At 43.8% G+C, this 23,440-nt stretch overlaps 1 protein-coding gene across 2 annotated transcripts in view; it reads right to left on the reverse strand.

Moving 5' to 3' along the window:
- The window catches only part of CTNNA2 (catenin alpha 2), a 944,639-nt gene that overhangs the window by 78,625 nt on the left and 842,574 nt on the right, over positions 1 to 23,440 (reverse strand). For both annotated transcript variants that reach the window (XM_074354541.1, XM_074354540.1), the window contains exons 10-12: positions 15,261 to 15,353; positions 14,516 to 14,672; positions 7,145 to 7,345 (exon numbers count right to left, since the gene is read on the reverse strand). In XM_074354541.1, the coding sequence (XP_074210642.1) occupies positions 7,145 to 7,345; positions 14,516 to 14,672; positions 15,261 to 15,353 (451 nt within the window). The remainder of the gene's footprint in view (positions 1 to 7,144; positions 7,346 to 14,515; positions 14,673 to 15,260; positions 15,354 to 23,440) is intronic.

Consider the following 23,440-nt stretch of genomic DNA (forward strand, 5'->3'; position numbering starts at 1 on the left):
CGCTTTCTCAAGCCGTGTTTTCTCAGAATTCTTCTGCCCGCGTCCCACTGCCCTGAGCATTTGCTTTCAGGATAAAATGAATAAATATACATATCAACAACCATCAGCCAGATGCCTACAGTATACGAAGCATGTAGGTTTCAGTCGTATGGAAGAGGCTTTGAGACAAACTGCACACTGCCTACTTAAGGGCTACTACGTGAATGCAATTTCCTTCTCGTTCTTCCTACACTTCTGACTTCCCACCTCCGCTGAAGACCACAGCCACCAACAAGTAAGACTTTTCTGCCATATGGTAATCATTCTGACCTTTCAGAGAGAAATAAAATGCTTTTTACGCAAATAGCCAAGGGTTATATTAAAATACATTTAAAATATATTAGGAGATCTAGGCTAAATAATCTGTCATTACAGCTTCTGTTGAAATTCCTTACTTTCATAATCTAATTTCAAGGTCAGTCATGGAGAAGTAATGGACTGTAACAGTCCTTCCTGTCTATAATATATATATATGTATTTGTCTTCCCAATAATCTGTTCCTACCACCTACTTCTGGTAATGATCTTACTTCTGTCTGCACCTCCCACCTCCAGCCACAGGAATGAGCCATTCCCCCAGACCTGTCCAGTCTTTAAACTTGACCCCACTAACAAGAGACATTGGTCCAGTGGGATAAGCATACCCTAAGATTGCTCTCTACTGATGCATAGGAAATAAGAGGAGAAGAACTCTCTCTATTTATCTTGGAATCTTGAGCTCTTGAGCTGTAGGCCTGAGACTGTTAGTGGTATGCTCTACTGAAAAAAAAATCATATCCTAAGTTTTTATATTCATTAAACCAATGTCTACATACTAAAAGCTAATGATGTGATAACACTGCTGTGGACCCTGGGCACTTACTACAGACACACTTTCCTCTAGGAGCCGACAGTCTCATTGTGGACCCACTAAATGTCCAAAGACTCAAAGACATACATCCTTGTTGTCTCCAGCCGAGACCTGAGTCAGATCTTAAAGGATAAATTCAACACACAGATGTAGAGGAGGAGGGAGACGTGGCAGAGACGACAGGACGGAAAGTGGGAACAGCCTGCATGTGTTTTGCCTGCAGAATCATGAGCGCACCTGTCCACCCGGAGCAGAGGGTTTATTTATACAGAAGACTCGTGAGCAATGACTGTCCACTTGAGCGCAGTCATCAGGAAGCCAAGAAACAGTGCAACGTACATCCCAAGACTAATCCTATTGGCCATACTTGGATGACAAAACCTCAGGCAGTACGTGAGATGCTGAGGCTCGGGGGCACTAACTAATTTGTGTGAGGCCACACTCAGGTGGCAGAAGTCGAGGAATTCAGTCCTTCTGGTTCTGTAGCTGGGTTTGTTCTACCACGTTGTACCGACACACGGCTCCCCTATTTATTACTTCCAGGTTGGGTGCTTTCTATTTGCTGACCCTCTTACACTTACACAAAATATACAGGACTGATATTAAAAAAATCTCCTTTATGAAAACTTTACATTACAGAAGCATGAAAGGAAAAATTACACCATCTCTACTAAGTGAAAGAAGGCAATCTCAAAAAGCTATGTACTCTATGATTCCCACCATATGACCTTCTAGAAATGGCGAAACTATGGAGACAGTGAAAAGATCAGTGGTTGCCAGGGGGTTGGGGGGAGAAGGATGAATAGATGGAGTATAATGAATTTCTAGGACAGTGAAAAATACACTGCGTGATACCTTAATGATGGATACGTGTCATCAAGCGTTAGTCCAAATGCACCAGAATATACACCAAGAGTTAATCGTCATCTTAGCTGTGGACTTGGGTGATTGGAACGTGTCAGTGTAGGTTCATCAATGGTAACAAATGAGCCACTCTGGTGGGGGAGGCTGATAACGGAGGAGGCTAAGTGTGTACAGAGTCTAGGGGACTATGAGAATTCTCTGTACCTTTCCCTCAGTTTTGCTATGAACATTAAATTATTCTTTTAAAAAAAAAGTCTTAATAAAAAAATTATACCATCTGTTTGGCTCATGTGTTCTCTGCAACACTGGAAATTTATCTCCACACACAAAGGGCTCAATATCAACATCCTCATTAAAAATCCTTTATTTTTTTTCTGTTCTTTTTTTCATCCCATCTAAAAAGGGAATTGCGGGCACCGTCTCAAAGATCTCTCTCTCAACCTGATCACGTTCACGATGACACCAACTTGCATCAGCTATCAAATTTTACAAGAATGGCATTGCAATATAACCCATTCAGTGAAGAATGAGCTACTCTCTGTATATCTAAATGTAATACCACTGAATGTCCTTTCTCCCCTCCTCAACGTTCCACCGCGACCTGACTTTGTAAACGAGATCTCTCAGAGGGTGGGTGTCAGCAGGGGCGCGCTCACTCCCAAGCTGTTGGCAATTGGTTATAATTCAGGCTTTACTGGAGAGCCCATCTAATATGTAAGTTATTTAATGGCTCCGTTGTACTTCAAGTTTACTGCGTTTCCATCAGCCCGGATGCGTTTTATAAAAAATAAATAGGTACACTTTTATATAATGTTGGCCTAGAATGTTGAGCATACTAATAATCTACAAAACTGTTTTTTTCAAATGTAAATCAGCATTCTTAGCAACAAAAACAGCACTCTTTAACAAAATGCACTTACTCTCTACTAAGTCAAATGACTGATGGAGAATAAACTACAGACAGTCTTGTCACTGTCTGGGTCCCGCTCAGCTTGCAGGCACTCTGCGAAGGTAGTCAGGCGGGAGAGTAGGGACCGCTCTCCCCTTGCCTCGTTTAGATGTTCAAACAGGAGCTGGCCTGTGTTTGCAAACTCCTTTAGCAGCAAAGTCTGGTCTAGTCAAGACTTGTTGAGCATGCTGCCTTTTTCCATTCTTTTTATTTAAATTTTTTTTTTTTTTTTTTTTTTGCTGCTTTTTTGTAATAGGCTCTCATTCCACTCCCTTCACCAGACCCTGTGGCCATAGTGTATGGGCTCAATTTTGCCTTGTTTAAACTTGCTCCTATTTTGGACAATTTCTTTCCCTTGTGGCAGTTACTTTCAGTGGAGTTTATTTTATCCACCCCAAGGACATCTAGCAACATCTAGAGACACCTTGATGGTTACAACTTGGAGTGAGAAAGGGAAGAGGTCCCACAAGACGCCGGCAGGGTGAGGCCAGGGAGGCTGCCACGTGCCCTGTAACGCACAGGGTCGCCTCCTCCACCCCAAGAAAGAATTCACAAGACCCAGGTGTCAGTGATACAGACTTTGCGAGCTTCTGCCTCAGAGTTGAATCTAACAACTCAGATACAAAACTGGGCAGAACCTGGCAGGCTGGTGTGACAAGGCAAACGAAAACACGACATTTTGTCTCCCATGTCCTCGACTCTTTTTCTTTTTTCCTCATCCTTCTTCTTGGCACCGTCCGCTCCTTGCCCACCGCCCCGTGTTCTCCCCAAAAGAAAATGTATTCTCAGGACAAAGTGTGATAAGCTTATATATAAAAAAAGGGACCAATTCTATGGTGCTCTAAGATTGTTTTTTGAAAAAAACCAGGAGCAAAACATGAGCCCAAAGGTAGAAATCTGGGTATTAGTGATACGTCTAGGGGGGTTTTATTTTGAGGATGTGGGCCTCCTTCTCACAGACAGACCCCAACAAGGGGGCTGACCCAGTCTGTAAAATCTATATAAACGACAAAACTCGGGAACCCACAGTCATAGAACTGATCTTAGGTTCTTCCTCAAACTCCCTGTGTCTAGGACACCCTCCAGAAATTTTAATTAGCAATCAGTGTGTTAACAGCTAAAGTTTTTCTGCCTTCATTTCTTTGACAGCCTCTCCAGTTACCCATAAAGAACCAATATTGTTCTTGTTTAGGATAAAGAACAACTAGGGACAGAAGCAGCATAACTGATACGCCTTGTATGTTCCAGTTGTTAGCCCACTAACATCCACTTTCCCCCGACGGGCGTTCCGGCATTTCCTGCTAGCTATTTACAAACTGCCTATGTCAGTCGCTTTTACCTGGCTGCTTCCCTAGTCATCGTCCACAGATCCTGAAAGATAGGAAGGATCCAAATGTCTTGCTCATCTTCGCTGCTCAAATAAGAATTGGATGTGGACCTCAGAGTCATGAAGGTGCCTTTAGTTCTGTGCCCAGAGTATTCAGTCACGGCCAGGAAGGGCTGGGAGGAGAATTTTAAAAGCTTTGACAATTAATATACAAGAACAAACTCTTGATTAGCAACAGCCATCCAGGATGGATTGCTCTGTTTCACTGATTTTTTTGTTTTTAGTTAAAAAAAATTCCGCCAGAATATTATTTATATTTTTAAGACTTTAGGTGACTTATTTACAAAACAGAAACAGACTTACAGCCATAGAAAACAAACTTGTGGTTACGGGGGTGGGGGGAGGCAGAAGAGGGGGGAGGCAGAGGGGGCGCGGGGGTGGAGGGATAAATCGGGAGTTCAGGAATGTAGATACTAAGTACTATGTGTAACACAGAGAAACAGCAGGGCCCTACTGTGTAGCCCAGGGGGCTCTGTTCAATACCTTGTAATGGCCTGTGGTGAAGAAGAAGAGGAAAAGAAACACATAAAACTGAATCATCATGCTGTACCCCAGAAATTAACACAACGTTGTAAACTGACTGTACTTCAATATAAATAAATTAAATAAATAAGTAAAAAGGACTTCAGGTGAAAATTATGTCACAAAAATTCAATCAACTAAGCACACTGTCCTTGCCTTTACGTAGATTTCAAGCCAATGGGTACCCCTCCTCCTGTTCATCAAGGCCCCCCAAGATGCAGTAAGAAAAAAATTCCATAATGCCTTTTGAACGCTGCCTGACTTCTCTGTGTGCACAAAGTCACCCTGCAGATTGGCAACGTGCTCTGTGGCTCATTGGCCACGGTTACCCTTCCGACAGGCCATGAGCAGGCCTGAGCGGAGAGCTCTGTCCCTGTGACCTCCCCGCAGCTCTGACACGACTTACCCAGGGTCTGGCCCAAAGAAGTGCTGCTGAGTGTCAGAGGCACCAGGGGAAGCTGCAACTTTGCAACAAAATGAAAGTAGTGGGCTAGGATCGTTCACAAGTCCACACGTGACACATGCCAGAGAGGCCGTGGGGAAAGGGGGGCCTCCTGCACTGCTGGTGGGAATGAAGCTTGGTGCAGCCACTGTGGAGGACAGTGTGGAGATTCCTCAAAAGACTAGGAATAGACTTACCCTATGACCCAGGAATCCCACTCCTGGGCATATATCCAGAAGGAACCCTACTTCAGGATGACACCTGCACCCCAATGTTCATAGCAGCACTATTTACAATAGCCAAGACATGGGAACAGCCTAAATGTCCATCAACGGATGACTGGATAAAGAAGAAGTGGTATATTTATACGATGGACTATTATTCAGCCATGAAAAATGACAACACAATGCGATTTGCAGCAACATGGATGTCCCTGGAGAGGGTCATTCTAAGTGAAGTAAGCCAGAAAGAGAAAGAAAAATACCATATGAGATCGCTCATATGTGGAATCTAAAATAAAAAAGAAGAAGAAGATAATGAACTTAAATATAAAACAGAAACAGACTCACAGCCATAGAAGACAAGCTTGTGGTTGCCAGGGGGGAGGGGGGGTGGGAAGGGACTGACTGGGAGTTTGAGATTTGTAGATACTGACAGGTATATATAGAATAGATAAACAAGTTTATACTGCATAGCACCGGGAAATATATACAAGATCTTGTACTAGCTCATGGTGAAAAAGAATATAAAGAATACATGTATATTTATGTATGACTGAAAAATTGTGCTGTACCCCAGAAATTGACATGACATTGTAACCTGACTATAACTCAATTAAAAAAAAAAAGTAATGGGCTAGGAACTGAGAGATCCAGAAATGTGAGAGATTCTTCTTAAGGGTAAAAAAAAAAAAAAAAGTCCTTAAATTGGACAGTAAAATATGGGTTTCTAATTCTTCCAAATGAGAAGAGAAATACTGTGTGGCTTGCATTGTATTGCCTTAGTGAGTGCTAAGGGCAAGCCTATTTGAAAGCAAACAGTGCCGAATTTCAGCCAATTAAAATGTGGATATGTCTTATTATTACTGTTACGGTGATTACGTCTCATTCTAAGTCCGTGAGGATTCTCAAGAGGGACAATCACTAGACGTGCTGTTTACTGTGTGACATGACACTCTTCCTTTTCTGCTTAGATGTCAGAGAGAGCAACCAGTCTGTGTATCTGTTGTCTTCCCTTGCTGTTCTAGACTAACCAATGTTAACAGAAGTCTTTGTCAATAACCTTTCCTCTGGAGAAGGAAACGTGTTTCTACAGCATGTCTTAGCATGTAGAACTTGAAACCCTGCCATTTCTGACCTTACAGAGACCATGTCTATTTTTTAAAAGCCCAGTGGGTTCCAAAGTCCACGGCCAGACCTGAGAAGAACCGCCCTCCAAATTTGAGGAGAGTTCCTTCTGTGAATACACAGGACTCGATTCATTATCCATTCATAACTCCATCCAATGTAGAGTTAAATTCTCTTTCTCTAGCCTTTGGTTTTTCTCTCCTTTCCTGGACCTCCTCTTTCCTCTCATTCCCCGACATACACAAATGGCACAAGGCGTGAGGGACCTTAGGAAGGGTCTGAAGCCAAGAGACAGTTGTCAAGAGGAAAAACTACTAAAAAAATTTTTCTCTTCTCCAGAAATAGATGGAGAATTGTTTTTCAAGTTCAAGATTCCAAGTGCCAATCACATATCCACTATGTATTTTTTTAAGAGTTGTGATTCTTTTCCAGTCTCTTGACTGATTCAAAACTCCATTTTCACACCTGTAATGAGAGCTCATAAAACTCTGCCTACTTTGTAAGGTCCTTGTGAGAATCAAATGATAATGCATAAAAGTCACAGAGCAGTACATACACGCAAAACAATACATTGTTATTGGCTAAAGTATTTCAATTCAAACTCAAAAAATAAAGAGCACCCCTTTTGTGATCATGTGTAATTCAGCAGCAGAAAGACCTATGGAAAAACAATGAAGCAGATTTATTCAGGTACAGAATTTAATCACGGTCCTGACATTTTGGCCAAATCTAACATCCATGGTTACCTGTCTCCGAGAGCAGTTTCGTAGCTTCCAGCACCTTCTCAGTGTAAACGCCGGCTTCGTAGTTCTCCATCTCCGCATTGATGATGTGAATCACGCGAGCGGCCCGGCCCCTGATGGCCCCCGCGGTCCTGTCCAGGGTGTCCACGTCGCCCTCCTGAAGGGCGATCACACACTTGTTCACATCCTCCAAGATGTGGTTTTCTGTGGAGAGGACGTACACACATTTATATGACTTTACCCCACTCACACACTTAAAAACCAATCGAAGGGTCATTAACCGTCATAAGCCGTCCCCTCGCACATCTCAAGACATGCCTAATAACATGGAAATTGTATTTTTAAACCGTACTTTGTAGTTACAATAGTGGTTCTCAAACTTGAACATCAACTGGAAGACTTGCAACGTCATAGAAACTGCTGGTCTCCAATTCCAGGGTTTCTGATTCACTAGGTCTGGGGCCCAAGAAATTGCATTTCTACCAAGTTCCCAGGTGATGCTACTGCTGCCAGTTTGGGGAACCACATATTGAGAAGCACTAAATTAAAAAACAACCCCTTTCTTTGTTTCAATGTTTCAGGTTTATTGCGTGAAAAAGTCTTTTAAGAGTGATTGCAGAGACGAACAGGAAGCCACCCTGACAAAGCAGAAATGTTTCTAGACGTGGCCAGAGTCACACTTGGCTGATGTTAGCTGGATCATGTTTTTTTATTAAGGAAGCATTTAAGGGAAACTGTAAAATGAACACACATCAGCCCATCAGTCTTCTAATACCGTGTCATGCACACGGTACATGCAATGGGAAACTGGTCAGGTGAAGAGGGTCGCAGAGTTCCTCATGACTGAAATGCAGTCCATTCTGCAGCTGGTTCCCTCAGACTGGAGTCAAGGTCAGGGACCACGCTCCACCGTTGTCCAAAGTAGAATCCAAGTAGGCAAGGTGAGAGGCTTCCCTCTCCACCAGCCTAGAGAAAACATGCAATCTGGCCCCTCACAGCTTTGCAAGTGTGCAATTTTGTCTTTCTCATGTCCAATGCGAGATCTGTGATTATGTCCCTTAACCATTCTTTAGAGACAGCATTCTAAGGAAATGATCAAAAAGTTTAGTGCTCTGAATAAAGAAAAGAACTAAAGCTGAAAATACACACACACATGCACACCCCCCCACTAACAAACAGAACCAATTTGGAAGTAGTCTTAAGTAATCCAGTAACACTTAAGAAATTATAACTACCAAAGTCAATGAACACTTAATAAAGGATTAAAAGAAATGATTACCCTTTTAAGAAGTTTCCAGAGCTAGTTCTGATTTTTAAATTCCTAAGGAAAGAGAGCTGGGAGGATACTCTCAGAAAATCCCAGTCCCTGCGCATCTCTCCTACTTACATTAAACCAACCACTCAGAGGGAACGTTCGTTCTTAGGGGACACTGGAAAGAAAATTGCAAAGTATAACAGATGTTCCTTAAAGGACCCCAGACAATACGATTTCCTCACTCAACTATTTATCCATTTCTGATTCCTTCCTCCTCTAGGTCTTTCATTTCAAATAGAAATTAGAATAGAAAAAATAAACGGAATGTTTACATGCTAATATTTAGTTCTCTTAAATTCACAAGAAGTGGTACTTTCTGAACGCTGATATTGTTCTGAGTAAAAGAGAAAAACGGTTGTGAAAACAGAGACTTGGAAGTTTTCATTTTTACTAAGGAACTTTTGGAAAGCACCCCTTTGCGAGGTCTTGGATTGGATCACGCAAACTCACCTAAAAGAGCACCTGAGAGAAAAAAGGTTTACGCAAATGAAACGGCACAGGATTTTAAATACAAAATGTTAATTTCAGTAGGGCTCCCTAGGGGAGAGGGGGTAGCTCAGTGGCAGTGTGTGCTTAGCGTGCACAAGGTCCTAGGTTCAATCCCTGGTACTCCCACCAAAAAAATAACTAATTAAATTAATAAATTAACAAACCAATAGGACTCCCTTACTGCCCTGCTGCGTTCCTCCAGACAATAAAATAATCCCTGGTCCCTGAAACTGAGCAACCGAAAAGGTCTTCACATCAAAAGTAGCAACCAAGTGCCATTTTCTCTGAATAACAAGATATAAGAATAGGCAGAGGTCGCACTTTGCTGTGCATAGTTTAAAAAGATGGGATTTTGGAACTGAATGCAAAACAGAGGAATGTGCTCATGATCTTAGATACTAATGTCTCTGGAGTTAACAAAATTTAAAAATTAAGAAGCCCATTTGCGACCTAATATCTTAAAACGAAATGATAGTTTTTTAAAAACTCTTTCCCAAATTTAAATATGCAACTAATTTAATAAGAAAGCAAGAAAAAGAATATGCTTTGATAGGTGTGATGACAGTTGACCCTTGAATAACAGGAGTTTGAAGTGTGCTGGTCCTCTTATATGCAGATTTTTTCAAAGGCAAATACCTCAATACTGTGGAGCCCAGTTGAATCCACAGATGAACCTCAGATAAGCAGGGCTGACTGTAGAGTTACATGCAGATTTTCGACTGTGTAAAGAAACGTTAGTGCCCCTCACCTCCAAGGTTTTCAAGGGTCAATGGAGACATATTTGAAGGAGGCCATGATATTAATAGCATTGCTTTTAATCAAATTGTCAACTAATCTCCTCAATGGTTATTCAGGTTGATCATCAGTGAATAAAGTATTAATTTTACTAATTTACAGTTTACTCACTGACTCAGTTTTCTGAATCAACTTTTTCTTTTGAAATGTTGAGCTAGTTTACTCAGCCTTTCCCAGCTTTCCCCAATTAGAGGTGCCCCTTTCACAAAAAAAAGGAATCAAAATTCTCTCATGACAGTAGTTATACCAATGGTTAGTACATATATGTAAAAGCCACTACGATCAAGAATGTTTTTACACAGATTTGCATTTTATTAACCTAAGTACCAACAATGTATCTGAAAAAGAGCTAGACCTGTTTTTGTAGACATATTATTTGATCACAAAATCACACTTGGTATGTATATATGAGGTGGGAAGCCCCATGAAAAGACTGGCAGGACCCCCAGCCAGGGCCACTACTTTCCCACTGGTGCCATTATCTAGTGTTTTTTTTTGCTTCTGTAAAACAGCTTGCTTCTAGGAAAGCGGAACTTACCCCTAAGATTCTATTTGTTCCCAAAGCTCACTCCTGATTGGTCCATTTCTATCACTCCTGAATGGTCCATTTCTAACACCTCATTTGCATAAAGCTCATTCTTGATTGGTCCACTTTGTTATACCTTATTTGCATATGATGTTGCAAAATGTTGCAAAGTCTTGACTGGTAGCCTATAAAAGCCCGTGTAAACCTACAGATGGGGTCTAGAGCTTGGAGTGTTAACTCCTCTGGGCCCATTGGCATAATAAACCTGAGTTCTCCAACCCTTCGAGTGCTGCTTGGTCTCTCGCCAGCATCCAGGTTGCTGTCACACTGAGCTGTAACACTGAGCTGTAACACACTTTGCTGTAACATATGGATTCCTAGACCCCTTGTAATAACTTCTCCACTTCTGGTCTCTACACCCTGAGGTCTGGGGCTCACAGGTTTAGAAGCGCTCTGGTCTCCTATCTAGCAAAAAGGGCAGCAAGTAATTTGAAGGCAGAATCCACACTGGATTCATACTTTCATATCTGACAGCACCTTGCACACGGCAGAAGAATCAAAGAAGAAATTCTAAATAAACATGTCCATTGAAGAGGAATAATCAGCTACATATTTTTATCCTCGGGTATTCTCAAGAGAAAGAATTCATTAAGTAAAGAGACAGGAATGCTGTTCCAAGTAGAAAATAACATAAATGAGAGAGTAATAATAAAAAGCATGTGTATTCCAGAGATGATTCCGTCGTTGGCATAAACCACTTAGATACTTTGGACGTGATGCCCAGATGTGAAGTCCGGTATTTAACCATCATGAAACATTTGACTGCAACGTTTTTTGTGATAAACTTCCTTGGAGTTTTGCAACCTTACTATCTCAAAAGAAAAGATGCAGTTTTGTTAAAAAGTCACTAATGACCAAACTACTTAGTCATTATAAGCTATAAAGCTATGGTTTTTAAATTCAGAAACAAAGTTCATTCTGTGAATTTTTTAAGGAAACTAACTCAAGACCCTGGAGTCAAAAAAAAAAAAAAAAAAAAGGGAAAAGGCAGACAAAAAAAAATTTTTAGACATTATGGGATGGAGTTAATAGCTTTTTCAGATCTTAGATGCTTGCTATTTTCTGAGCCAAGCCCAAGAATTAAACTGTCATGTGGTTAATGCCAAGATGCTCATTTTAAGACACTATTAAAAATTGTAGTTTTTGCCCACTGGGAAAACTTTAAGTGTTCTAACACAGCCATTTCACATTTTTATGAGCGCAGACCACATCTGAAAATTGGATTTGCTCCTGTAACGTTAATAGCATCATCGCTCCCCAGACTTGTTGCATTTCATATGGACAAATTAAGGACTCAGACATACATGTTCAGGTAGCATGAAAAAAGAAAAAAAAAAAGAGAGAAATTCTTTAAAAAAACAAAACAAAACTTTTTTTGTTTTCAAAATAGAGTTTCCTGCCAGAATAGATATTCCCTTAAGAAGAAACTGAGACATAAAATGTCATTAGTGCCATTCCAAAATATCTCCTGGGCCAAACTTGCAATTTACTGATGCAAATGTTTTGGCTCCAGCTCAGAGTGGCAATGAGGAGTTTCCCCAACGATTGGTCCGTGTCCACGGTCTACCAGCAGGACGGAGCGGGCTGTGCCGTTATTTGTCAAGCCCATCTGTGGAAAGGTGCCTGCCACCTCTGACTGTCAACTCCAAAGGCAAGCTTCGGCGGGCCCTGCCAAGACTGGCTCCCTGACAGTGCCTGTTCATTTCCCCGTCATGGCATGCCATGGCACCTGTACCACTGGGGTTGGACGGCGCAGTGTTATCAGCGGAAGCCACAGCCATTTCTTGTTGCTGGTAATAATGAGATGCACAAAGGGATGGCAGGGAGAAAGATGGCAGAGAGGCAGGCCCGGTGGAAAAAATTAAGAAAAGCTTTGTGCTATTGAAACAGTCTGAGATAAGACGGCCTCACCTCTCTTTTCTCTACCCTCGGAAATTTTCCTACATGCATTTCAAGAAAAGGATGAATTGGGGAAGTTTTAAGTTCTGAGATGATTCTGCTTTGAAAAAGGTAGTATATGGGTGTTTTCTACTCATTTGTAAACAGAAGGGCGGCAAGAGTAAGATTTCCAGGGGCTATTAGGATGGCTGTGTGAGAGGCGAGGCTGGTTAGAGAGTTCCCCTGCCCATTGCTGGGGACCCCTCTCACCATCCCAGCAAGGACTGACCACTTACTAGATGCCCAGTCCTGGCGGCAATCCTTCTGTCCCCACCACCCGAATCCCCAGCAAGCCTATCCAGTTTCCAATCCCCTCATGAGAGATGCATTTCTCGGGTATCTTTTAAGTCGTTAGGACTCAGCCATCAGGGAGGCAAGAGTCCCAAGAATGGCATCGTCCTGAGATCTTCATCAGTCAATCCCTAGAAATGGGTGTGTTGAAAGGAACAGCTTCTTTGACAGGTCGTCAAAAAACCGAGCCCTTTGGGAGTGAAGAACAAGACAGGTTTCTGGAAAGGATGAGAGAGTGGAATGAAGGGGCCAGAGCGGGGTGGGGGACAAGGGAGCTGTCACGAAACCTGGAAGCAACAGAGGAAAATGCCCTTCTGTCTTGACTTACTGAGAACCATACTGATTTTGAAAAGAGGATAATCTCGATTTTAAGAGCAACTCTGCCAAGTTATCTACCCTCTGAGCGATCTACTTTTCTCAAAGAAGACTCAGAACAGTGACGCCTATCTGACAGAACTTTGGTGAGAATTAAAGCAAACAGCAGAGGGTCAGGCAAATGAGACACTGAGCACCTGCTCCCTCATTGCTTCCCGTCTAGCTTGCCTTGCCCTCCATGATTTCAAAGTTGGCTTTTTCATCATCCATCAGGTCTACAGACTCTCAGACAAGCTTTAAACACAGGCCCCCAGTGGGAATCCATTACCTGTTTCTTCATGAAAATAAAGACTACAACCAGAAAAAAGTTTCCAAATAGATTAACCATCCCCGCAGAAACCCCAACCACGTTGTTGCAGCGAAAGGCCCTGTCTGCCTGGATCCCCCAAATAGTGCCACAGCCCCTCCCGCTCAGACCTCAGGAGGTCCCTGTCCAGGCCGGGGCACACCTGAGTTGGCAGGTCTGCATTCCATGCACCTGCGGGTAGAGTCAACACCTGGCCAATTTGAATTTTCAAGGGTCATTGGGTTATTTTAATGCCTCGCAAAGAGGTTGATGTTTCCAGCGACCTCCTCTCCGACTTCTCCCAAAGAAACTCTTCTAGGTGAACTGGGCCAAATGTGTTTGGTCAAATGTGTTTGGAAAAAGGCCCATTAGCTGGCTGGTAGCCCAATGTTGAAACAGCACTGATGAGTCCGGTTAAAGGTCAAACTGACTGCACCGTTATTCAAATGCACTATCATCTTTCGGTCTGGCTTCATTTATAAGGAAGAAAGTTCCAATTTCTTCTTTTTTAAAATTCATTAATTACTTAAATTGAAGTATAGTCAGTTACAATGTGTCAGTTTCTGGTGTGCAGCACAGTGTCCCAGTCATGCAGATATACACACATATATTCGTTTTCATATTCTTTTTCATTAAGGGTTATTACAAGATATGGAACACAGTCCCCTGGGCTGACTAGTTCTGTTTACTTTCTCTCACTTCCTTAACACAGCCTTACGGACAAAGGCTCAAAGCCTCAAGAGCTACCAGGTGCCTTCAAATGGGTTCATTCTGTGGCTAACATTTCCTCCTGGCTTATCACAGATCCGGGTAACTGCACTTATTGGGGAAAAAAACAAACAAAACAAGAAAACCCCTTAACACAGCCAAATTGGAATAACTAGTTGATTTTTTGATATTTAAACATAACCAATCTCATATCCCATACCTTTTCAGATGGGTGATTCAGATGCATCAAAGGCCATTCTATTAAAAACAAACAAACAAACAAACAAAAACTCCAGGAACTAAAAAGGAACCTAAGTCTAGTTAAATAATCTCTTCAGGTTTCTAACATCTTGATCGGAAAGTTGTGTTTCCCCGCTCCCCCCACCCCCAATGCTCGGACTCAGCGTCTCGAAATAACGTGCACAACAGAGAAGAATTTCAAGAGAGAGATGCCCACCACGTCTGCAGGGATGGCTGAAAGCTCAAAAGGGCAAGGAGAGCACTTAACACACAGACCCGTGACATCTGCAGGATGCTCCTCGTCCTGCTCTGCTCCCTCAGCTGCCTTGCAAAGGTCCCGTGAGTGATTACCTGAGACGGAGAGGAAGTCGTCCACGGAGGTGATGTCGTCCACGGCCTCCGTCAGCACTCGGACCTGCTTTTCCCACTGGTCTTTGAAGACGTCCATGTTGTCCTGAGCGACTTTGCTCTGCGGCCGGGCAGCCAGCGTGAGAGCAGCGTTGATGACCTGTTTGTTAGAAACAAGCCGGGGATGCGCTGACCACACTCTTTCAAAAGAGGAGCAAGCAAGTATAAGACCTTGTTGAAACCCTGGTCCCTAAGCTTCTACAAAGAAGCCAGTTCGCAGCGTTCAGAAGGACAAACAAAACACAAAAGATGCAGCAGACTACGATTAGTTTTTGTTTGCTTTTCTTCTTCTTCTTCTTTTTTTAAAGTTACAGTCGTTAGCCTCAGGTTTCAAAAGCGTTTGCCAGACAAGTCTTACTTAGCACGGATGTGGCGGGAATATAACTCCTGTTCTACACGTGCAGGTGTATAATTTAGCTGTTGAGACAAGGTGCATAGATAAGGGAGCATTTGAATACCAGCCCAGAACAAGCAGGACGAAGTCTGTACGAGTGGGAAAGAGAAAAATCGCCCCAGAAAGCCTGAAGAGACTGGAGGAGGTCGCTCCTTCTGAGGAAGGCAGAACTTGAAATGGCCCGGGAGGGAGGGCAGCACCTCCCAGGGAGAGGCGAGAGGGCAGGACACGAGGCCCCGAGCGCAGCGGACCCCAAGGAGCCCGCCGCTGAACCGAAGCGCAGGAGGGGCTTACCTGGGGACACAGGCTGTCGATCTGCGTGGCCGCCATCCGAACCAGTTTCACCCCCTCCTCGTTGTTGGAGATGGAGCAGGCCAAATTGGCAACCTGCATCGAAGGGGATTTAAGTGAAAATCGCGCTGCAGCCGCGGGGAGCGCACCCTGCCTCGTGGCCCTTCGCCTTCTCCGCAGGGCGCCACCTCCCGGAAAATCCGTTCGCAAATGCAGTGAGGGCGCCCTTCTGTGTGACAGCAGATATTACTGGATCTTTTGTGAGTCAGCATCTCTGCCCAAAGAACACGGTGTTAATTGCAAAGCACTGCTTCACGATTCTCAGGCACACACGATAATCACAGTGATGCGTTCTACCTGCGTTGCTCTGAACGCTTTTCCCCCGTGGACCACCCTGACCCACCCACACACGCTCCCCCAAACTCCCTAAGACTCATCCCTGAGTGCACAACACTACGACCTTGGCCATGCCAAGACTAAACTCTGACCAGCGAGAGAGAGGCCACAGGTAATGCTTTGGATTTAAAAGAGACTCCTAGTAAACTGGAAAGCAGAGTCTGCTCCCCGAAAGAACCCGCGATCTGCCTGTCACAGTCCATCGGGAAGACGCCAGGCCAGGGTAGTCAACGCAAATGCTTTCAGGCAGATCTGAGAAGTGGGCAGAAAAGGCTCGCGTAGTCCACGAGGCCATGGGAGAGTGCACGGCAAATGAGAACGTGCAGGTCTGGTAAAAAGACATTCAGAAAATAATGCCATTTGCAGCAACACGGATGGACCTGGAGATCGTCATTCTAAGTGAAGTGAGCCAGACAGAGAAAGAAAAACACCATATGAGATCGCTCATATGTGGAATCTAAAAAAAAAAGACACCAATGAACTTATTTACAAAACAAAACAGAAACAGACGCACAGACATAGGAAACAAACTCATGGCTACCAGTGGGGAAATAGGGTGGGAAAGGTTAAATTGGGAGTTTGAGATTTGCAGATACACACTACTATATATAAAATAGATAAACAACAAGGTCCTACTGTAGAGCTCAGGGAACTATATTCAATATCTTGTCGTAACCTATAAGGGAAAAGAATATGAAAAAGAATATATATATATATATATGTATGTGTATGAAACATTATGCTGTATACTAGAAACTGATGCAACATTGTAAACTGACTGTACTTCAATTAAAAATGAATAAATAAAGGCATTCAAATTTGACTTTTTTAAACATCCTATACCAGCCGAAATAGCTGAACTGAATTCAGCTTTCCAGGTAAAGCATTTCAATGTGTGCTATTCCTTGTCTTCAAGGAGTGAGAATTGGTAACCCACGGTCAGACTGACTGGCCAAGGTCAACAGCACACAAAGCCAGCACCGAAAACACGGATCAGTGCCCTCAGGCTGATGTCAAGAGGACAGGAGGGTGGGGACTAGAAGGGGCAAAGGAGAGGAGAGGGGCTGCCAGGCCAGGAGCAGGAGGGCAACGAGAGCAAGTGATTAGCAGAGAGAGGGTCCCCGGGAGCCCCGTGGCCACTGCCGTTTTGAATCCGGCTCACATCTGCTCTCCAAAACCAGATTACGTCCCTCCTGTGCCTCAGTGCCCTGAAATATTAAAATACACCACACGTGTGCAGAGTGCCTAGTGCAGAAGGAACCCCAGACAGTACGGAGCAGTAGGAAGGAGTGCAGAACTGGAGACCAGGAGGCTCGACCGCTAGCCACTTATGTAAGTCACTTCCGGTTCGGAGCACTGTTTCCTTAGCAGGAGTTGGGTGGATGGGGAGACAAGGAAGACCACTTCAACAAATCCTAAGTGCAAGGGATCTTGTTTTGAGGCTTTTGAGGAAGAACACATCGTCTACTGCAGTGAGAACAGGTACCATGAGAAACCAGATGGAGTTCCAAAAATTATCGCTTTGTTTCTTACATTTCCAAGTTTTCCTTTGATTCTTCAGCTAATTTTCATTATGTTACTTAATTTTCAAAGCGGAGGACAAATATGCCTTCTTGTATTCACTCAGAGACGATGAGACGCCCAGGGCTGTGAGACTCCGTGGAGGCAGGGCAAGAACTAACAGTGCAAGTTCTCAGTTTCTTTTTTGTTGTATCATTGTCTCCACTCCGAGTTTTTATTAATTTTTGTTATATTTGTATTCCCGTCTATTTTCTATTCCAAACCCCAGATTAAGAATAGGACATAGAATTGGTGCTCAGTTCCTGTTTAGTGAATTAAAGAATAGCTTTTTAAAATTGCATGTAATGATTTGGAATACATCATAGGTCAAAGAGACTCTCAGCAATAAAGCTGGCAGATCTTTAATTTGGCTAGACAAATTTTCACATTACTTTCTGGCAGATATTGACCAACACCACGGTGTGCAACAATGGTGCATCCATTGTGGCCCATTGTTTGAGTCCAGAATGCCATGTCCCCTGTCCATGGTGGCATGACAGATCAGGACGGTGTGGTGAATTTTCCAGAAAGAAATATGTATTTAATTTATAACTCTGTCTTTTGGCCTCATGTTAACATTCTTCCCCTTTATGCTGTTGAACAACCTTTCTTTTTACAAAATGACGATTGCAGATGACGGTTGTGTTTGCCCTTTATCCTCCTTGCTTGCCGTGGGACAGACACTTGAGGTCGCACTTGTGCGTAGCACTGAACCGTTGCCAAAGGGCTTGGCATATGAGCCTATAAGGACAACATGAAAACTTTAAAATGTTGCAGGGATCAGGTCTTGGGTAATATCTGCTTGCATCTTTGAAAGATGCAAAATAATAAATTACCACCATTCTCAGGGAGATAAGACTCTAGACCAAGCAAGCATACAGGGCTGTTGACATAAAAAATATTTATAAATAAGAAAGAGCAGCAGATACGACGTATCTTTTGGTGGAATGATGTAACACTACCTGTGTAATGTTCTTGCCGAACCAACAACAACAGTAACAAAAGCAAAACCTGGAAATAAACAGCCTTAGGATCAAGTCTCAATTTCCAGAAAATTCAAGAGACAAACATGTCAAATGAAACTTCATGGGTGAGGTCAGGAAGACCGTGACGGCGACAACCAGTGGGAAAAAAGTCAGAGCTCTTTGGAACCCGAATAGAACAAAGAAACTGTTACATCGACAGCTATAAATATGGCAACGAATTAATGTATATAAATAAAAGTACACTGTGAAACAAGTAAATCTAACTGTTGACTATGTGATGATATGAAGGAGTTAATATTATAAAGCATGCAAGTAATACTTCAGTTGTTTTAATTAATATCCACAGCTTTTAGATATATTTATCTCTAGATGCGGGTGAGATGCTGTGTGATTTCCCCATGTGACGTTACCTCCGTGATAACCTCTGATGGTTCATTATCCATGCCGCCCTTTTGGATATGATTGACACTTTCCGTAGCAAAGTTTTTTTTTTTTTTAGGTAGTAACTACATTCTATTATATAACCAGCCCTGGTAAAATACTTTCTTGCACTTGTCTGAGTCTCCAGGGAGCCCAGGATAAGTCAGGGAGAAGCTTGAGTGTGATCTGGAGCTAAGGCTTGCGGACAACAGAAGAGTTCCAGCTGAGCACAGAAGGGGATACTGTCATGGGCGGGGGGGGGGAGGCTACAGCTCAGGGGTAGAGCACGTGCTTAGCATGCACGGGGTCCTGGGTTCAAGCCCCAGTACCCCCATTAAAAGCAAAAGCCAACGACTGAGCCACAGAGGTGGCTCTCCAGACCACACATGCTAGCGCAAGGTCCCCAGGCAGGAGCTGATCCTGGGAACGTTGGGCCTGAGAACTGGACTCCTGTGTCAGGGAGACGCCAAACAGAAACTTCCACACCGATTAAAACAAAAACAAACACAAACACAAACACAAACACAAAGCAACTTTCCCTTGTGCATCTTTTGCAGTGCTGCTTCACCTTTGCTCCACAAACTCCCTTACAGCGTGGATCTGATGTGGGAGCGCACCGCTGCCCGACAGTCTTTGCAGGGGGAACAGTGCTCGCAAAGCAAACAGCTGGAAATTCCCATTAGTTCTTCAACTATTTGTTCTCTTTAATTTCCTGACCCACAGATCCCGAAGTCTGGCAGCCTCCACTCTGCACTGTACTCCTGCTGTTTAAGTCCACTTAAAAAAAACCCCAGAATTTCATTTCCCTCGGATTGTATTTTAAAGCACTCTGACAATGTTTCCAGCAGGATGCTAAGATGTCACTCTCTCCAAAGGCAGGCTCGTGTATTTTAAAGTGGTCGTGGACGCAATCCAAATTCCTATCTGCCTTATATTCCTCTGGCTTGTCTCTGCCCTCCTCGCTGGACCCACTGACATCGTGCTGACTCTGAACGTGGTTTTATGTATGGTTATTTTGAGAGCTCTGGCACGCAACGCTAAATCTCAGTCTAGAGGCAGCTCCCAATCAGCAGTGCAGCTTGAAACGCCAGCGAACATTTCCATGCCAGTCCAAGACTGCCGCACACAGCAGGCGCTTAATAATTGATTTCAACGACGTGTTCTTCCACTACAGCTCTTATGTGATGATGTCAGAAACTCTCTGGTAAAATACAATGTCCTATTTTTCAAATCACAGTATTTTCTCCTGTTGTTTTAAAAACCAATCTAGCATGACAGTCTTCCTAATGTGGGGGTGGGGGGCGGGGCGTGGAAGTGGTGGATTAGAAGCATTAGACATTTGAAAAAAATTAATCAATAGATCGTGAACAGATTAGTGTCCCCAGGCTGCGAACCAAAAGATGCTGAGCGACATGATTATAGTTACTGGAATTCTGAAACCTGCTTGCATCAACTGGGCAGGTAACATTTTTACAGGCTGGTTCTGGCCTCTGCTTTCTTCACTCCTGAATGGTTTGCAACTTGCAACAAGGGACATTTGCCTTCCTGGAAGCTTAGAAAACAATAAAGTATCTCATTAACTATGAAATGTCGGGCTATTTAGATTGGCTTGTGATTTTCCAAAGAGAGTAAGCCATGAGTCAAGGTGGCACAGGTCCCCGGGGAGCCAATCGCACGGAATTCCCAACCACGCCCTGGGTGATAGGAAGCCTTGCTCCGGGACTTCCGCGAGCGTAACGGATTGGAGGGAGTCAAAGCTGGAAAGGTGGGGCCAAGGCTTCTATCTCTGACTTGCTGTCTTCAGCACTGGTTGCCTTGGGGGAGAAGGAGGACGCTGCCCACAAGGGCTTTAAGAGTTCAGAAAAGACGCGCGCAGAACTTGGGGGTGGGGATCGGCAGACGCATCAGTGAGAGGTAAGATGGTCATCCTACAGTACTCTTCCCACTGGCTGATCAGCACAGCTTTCTGGATGCACAAAGATGGTGGTATTTTTTTTGTTCCTCCAGGGGCATCCCGCGTAAATAGGTGAAGCAAACAGTAGTGTCATTAGCAGGTTTAGAAAGCAAAGAGGAAGGAGAGCTGGTGCTGATTCTTATAGGAAGCAACTTGCTCCTTGAGCCAAACTTGTACACCTGGCGTCCCTTCCTGAACCTTAGTCACGTGAGCTGACCACACACCGAGCTGGAGATACGCCAGGCAGACGAAGAGCAGAGTTAGAACGGACAAAATCAGAAATGTGTGGAGCCCTCGTAAAAATACACTGTGACCATTTAAAATGCAAGATGTATTTAATCAGCCCCCCCACACACACACACAAATCTGCACAACTCAAACCACCTGGCGAACAGAACATCATGACCGTCAAAGTCGGTTTTGTGCAGACATCACTGCATAAAGCAGCTCTGCCTCAGAAGATGCCATCACCTGTTTGAACACTGGCAAGAAAAACCAAACTATATGGAAGGCTGCTTCTCAATCAGACATTAAAAATCTCTGCTAATGAAATATTTAGGCATTTAACTTCAAAGTGATGTGAGGCGCATAAGAAAGACAATGAACATTTTCTTCTTTTCTGGTCCTGGCAATCAAATCACACTTCTTTTTAATATTTATAATTCTGCTCAATTCCAAACACCAGCACATATTCAGTGCACTCAACCCCAAAACACTTTATCATTTCATTAATTTTTACGGCTGCAGGTACATACGGGTGTTTAAAGAAGAACATACGATTGAATAGAGCCAAAGAGCAATCCGGAGGTTTATAAAGCGCTTGCTTCTTGTGTTCACATTTCATTCCCATCGTACCTCGGAGACAAAACGAACTTGCTGGGTATTACAAGGGAGTTTATGGAATTTCCAGTCACCACCATCGCCTAGTCATGGAGACCATAAAGAGACGAGAAGACAGCGCCAGCTCCAGGCAGAGGGCTACTCTCGGCCACGGCAATGAAGAGGGCTGTGGCCTCCAGCGGAGGAGTTACCGGCACACGGGCGGGGCTCATGTGTGCACGCCCGCCGCACAGAGAAGGTGAAGGTGCCACAGCACGTACGTCCTTCCCTACAGGTGCGGGTTGCCAGTTCAGCGAGAAACCAAACAGTGCGCTGCCCTGGACTCTCTGAGAGGCAAGACACAAGCAGCTGATGTTAAGACAGAGCAGCCCCCCCCCCCAAGAAGACAGTGGGCTTCCAGAGAGATGGGCAGAAGTACAGGCTTCGTGACCGCCTTCAGCGCCTGGCTCGTGGAGGGCCCCAGAGGACTGCCTGCCCCGGAACATATTTTCAGCAGGGTCTCTCTGTCATGCTAGGTGTTATGAAATCCTTTTAAAACGCAGGTGCCTCAGACCAAGAGCAGTTTACCAATCTGATGACCAGTCACCGAGGTTCTGAAGGACTGAGGAGACTTACACACGGGGATAATCTGGTCACGGAAGGATTGCTTGGGACAGGTTGGCAGCTGGGGGCAGCTGAAGACACTGGGAAGGGGGAAATGAGAGACGCTTTTTCTTGCTCTTGTTTTAAATGACCTCACTAAGGCATCCGACACTTTTCTTTAGGGGGGAGGTGGTAATTAGGTTTATTTACTTTTTAATTTATTTTAATGGAGGCTCTTGGGATTGAACCCAGGACCTGCCGCACACTAAGCACCCTCCCCGCCAGCATCTGACACTCCTGATTATTCTATATATTTTATTTTTTAAAATCATATTATGATCAAGAGTCTGGGCTCTGGAGGCGTGCAGCCTGAGGTTTGCCCTTGCAGGCCAGACAAGGTGCTTCACCACTGTGAGCCTCAGTTCCTTCAACTCAGAGACAAACTGTGACAAGATGGAAACGAGAGATGGCTAGAGGTCTTAACCCAGCGCCCAGTAAGGGCTGGACAAGTGTTATTTTCATATTGTGCATTTTCTTGAAAGGTCGCTGTAAACATAACTGTATTAATAATCCCCCATCGCTGATGTATTCAGCCATTCCGATACTGAGCGCCTAACACATGCCATATATTGAAGATACAGAGGTGACCGAGTTAGATGTTGTTTATGTTCCCTAGAGAAGAGCTTATATTTAAATTAAACAAGTAAATGCATTGTTAGAGCTCACACTGTGATGATTACTACAAAGGAAGTAAAACAGAGGCAGGATAGAGAGTGAAGAGGGGAGGTCAGCTTTCCCTGCGGTCATTGCTTCCTTCAGGGACAACTGTTACAAACTTACAATCTCTATATGTACCTTTTGTCGCTACTTCATCTCTTACGTTGCAAATATTTTCCAGATTCCCTATATAGTTGTAATTAATTTTTTTTTATAATTGAATAAGGTTCCCAAATGTTTTTTACTTTATTATTTGGCAAGTCAATTCCCTGTTGCCATCCATTTAAAGGAGTCTCTGATGTTTGGTATTACCAAAAACAAAGTCGCAGGCATCTTTAGGCATCCAGTGTTGGCTGCTGTCAGAAGTGGACTTTCCGGGTCAGGGGAAGGTTCTGGCGCTTGTTTACTTACAGCCACGTGCTTGCTGAATGGTTCCCAGCAACGCGTGAATGACCAATTCTCCAGTGTCAACAGTGTTATGTCCCACATTCACCGTGACACTGTTTCTCTTTGCCTTTCCAGCCACCACCTCATCTGAATCTCTTTCCAACCTTCCTTCTACAAACCACAAGTGCACATCAGCATTGCTTAAAAAGTCACTTCCACCTAGACTGTGAATTCTTGCAGGACAGAGGATTTCACTCCCCTGGCACATAGCTGGGATCATGGGTACTCAATACAAATGCTCTGAGTTCACTAAGCCCCACAAATTCCCTTCATGCTCCATA

The sequence above is a fragment of the Camelus bactrianus genome, chromosome 28 (genome assembly GCF_048773025.1).
Source record: "Camelus bactrianus isolate YW-2024 breed Bactrian camel chromosome 28, ASM4877302v1, whole genome shotgun sequence".
In the NCBI taxonomy this organism is placed as follows: domain Eukaryota; kingdom Metazoa; phylum Chordata; class Mammalia; order Artiodactyla; family Camelidae; genus Camelus; species Camelus bactrianus.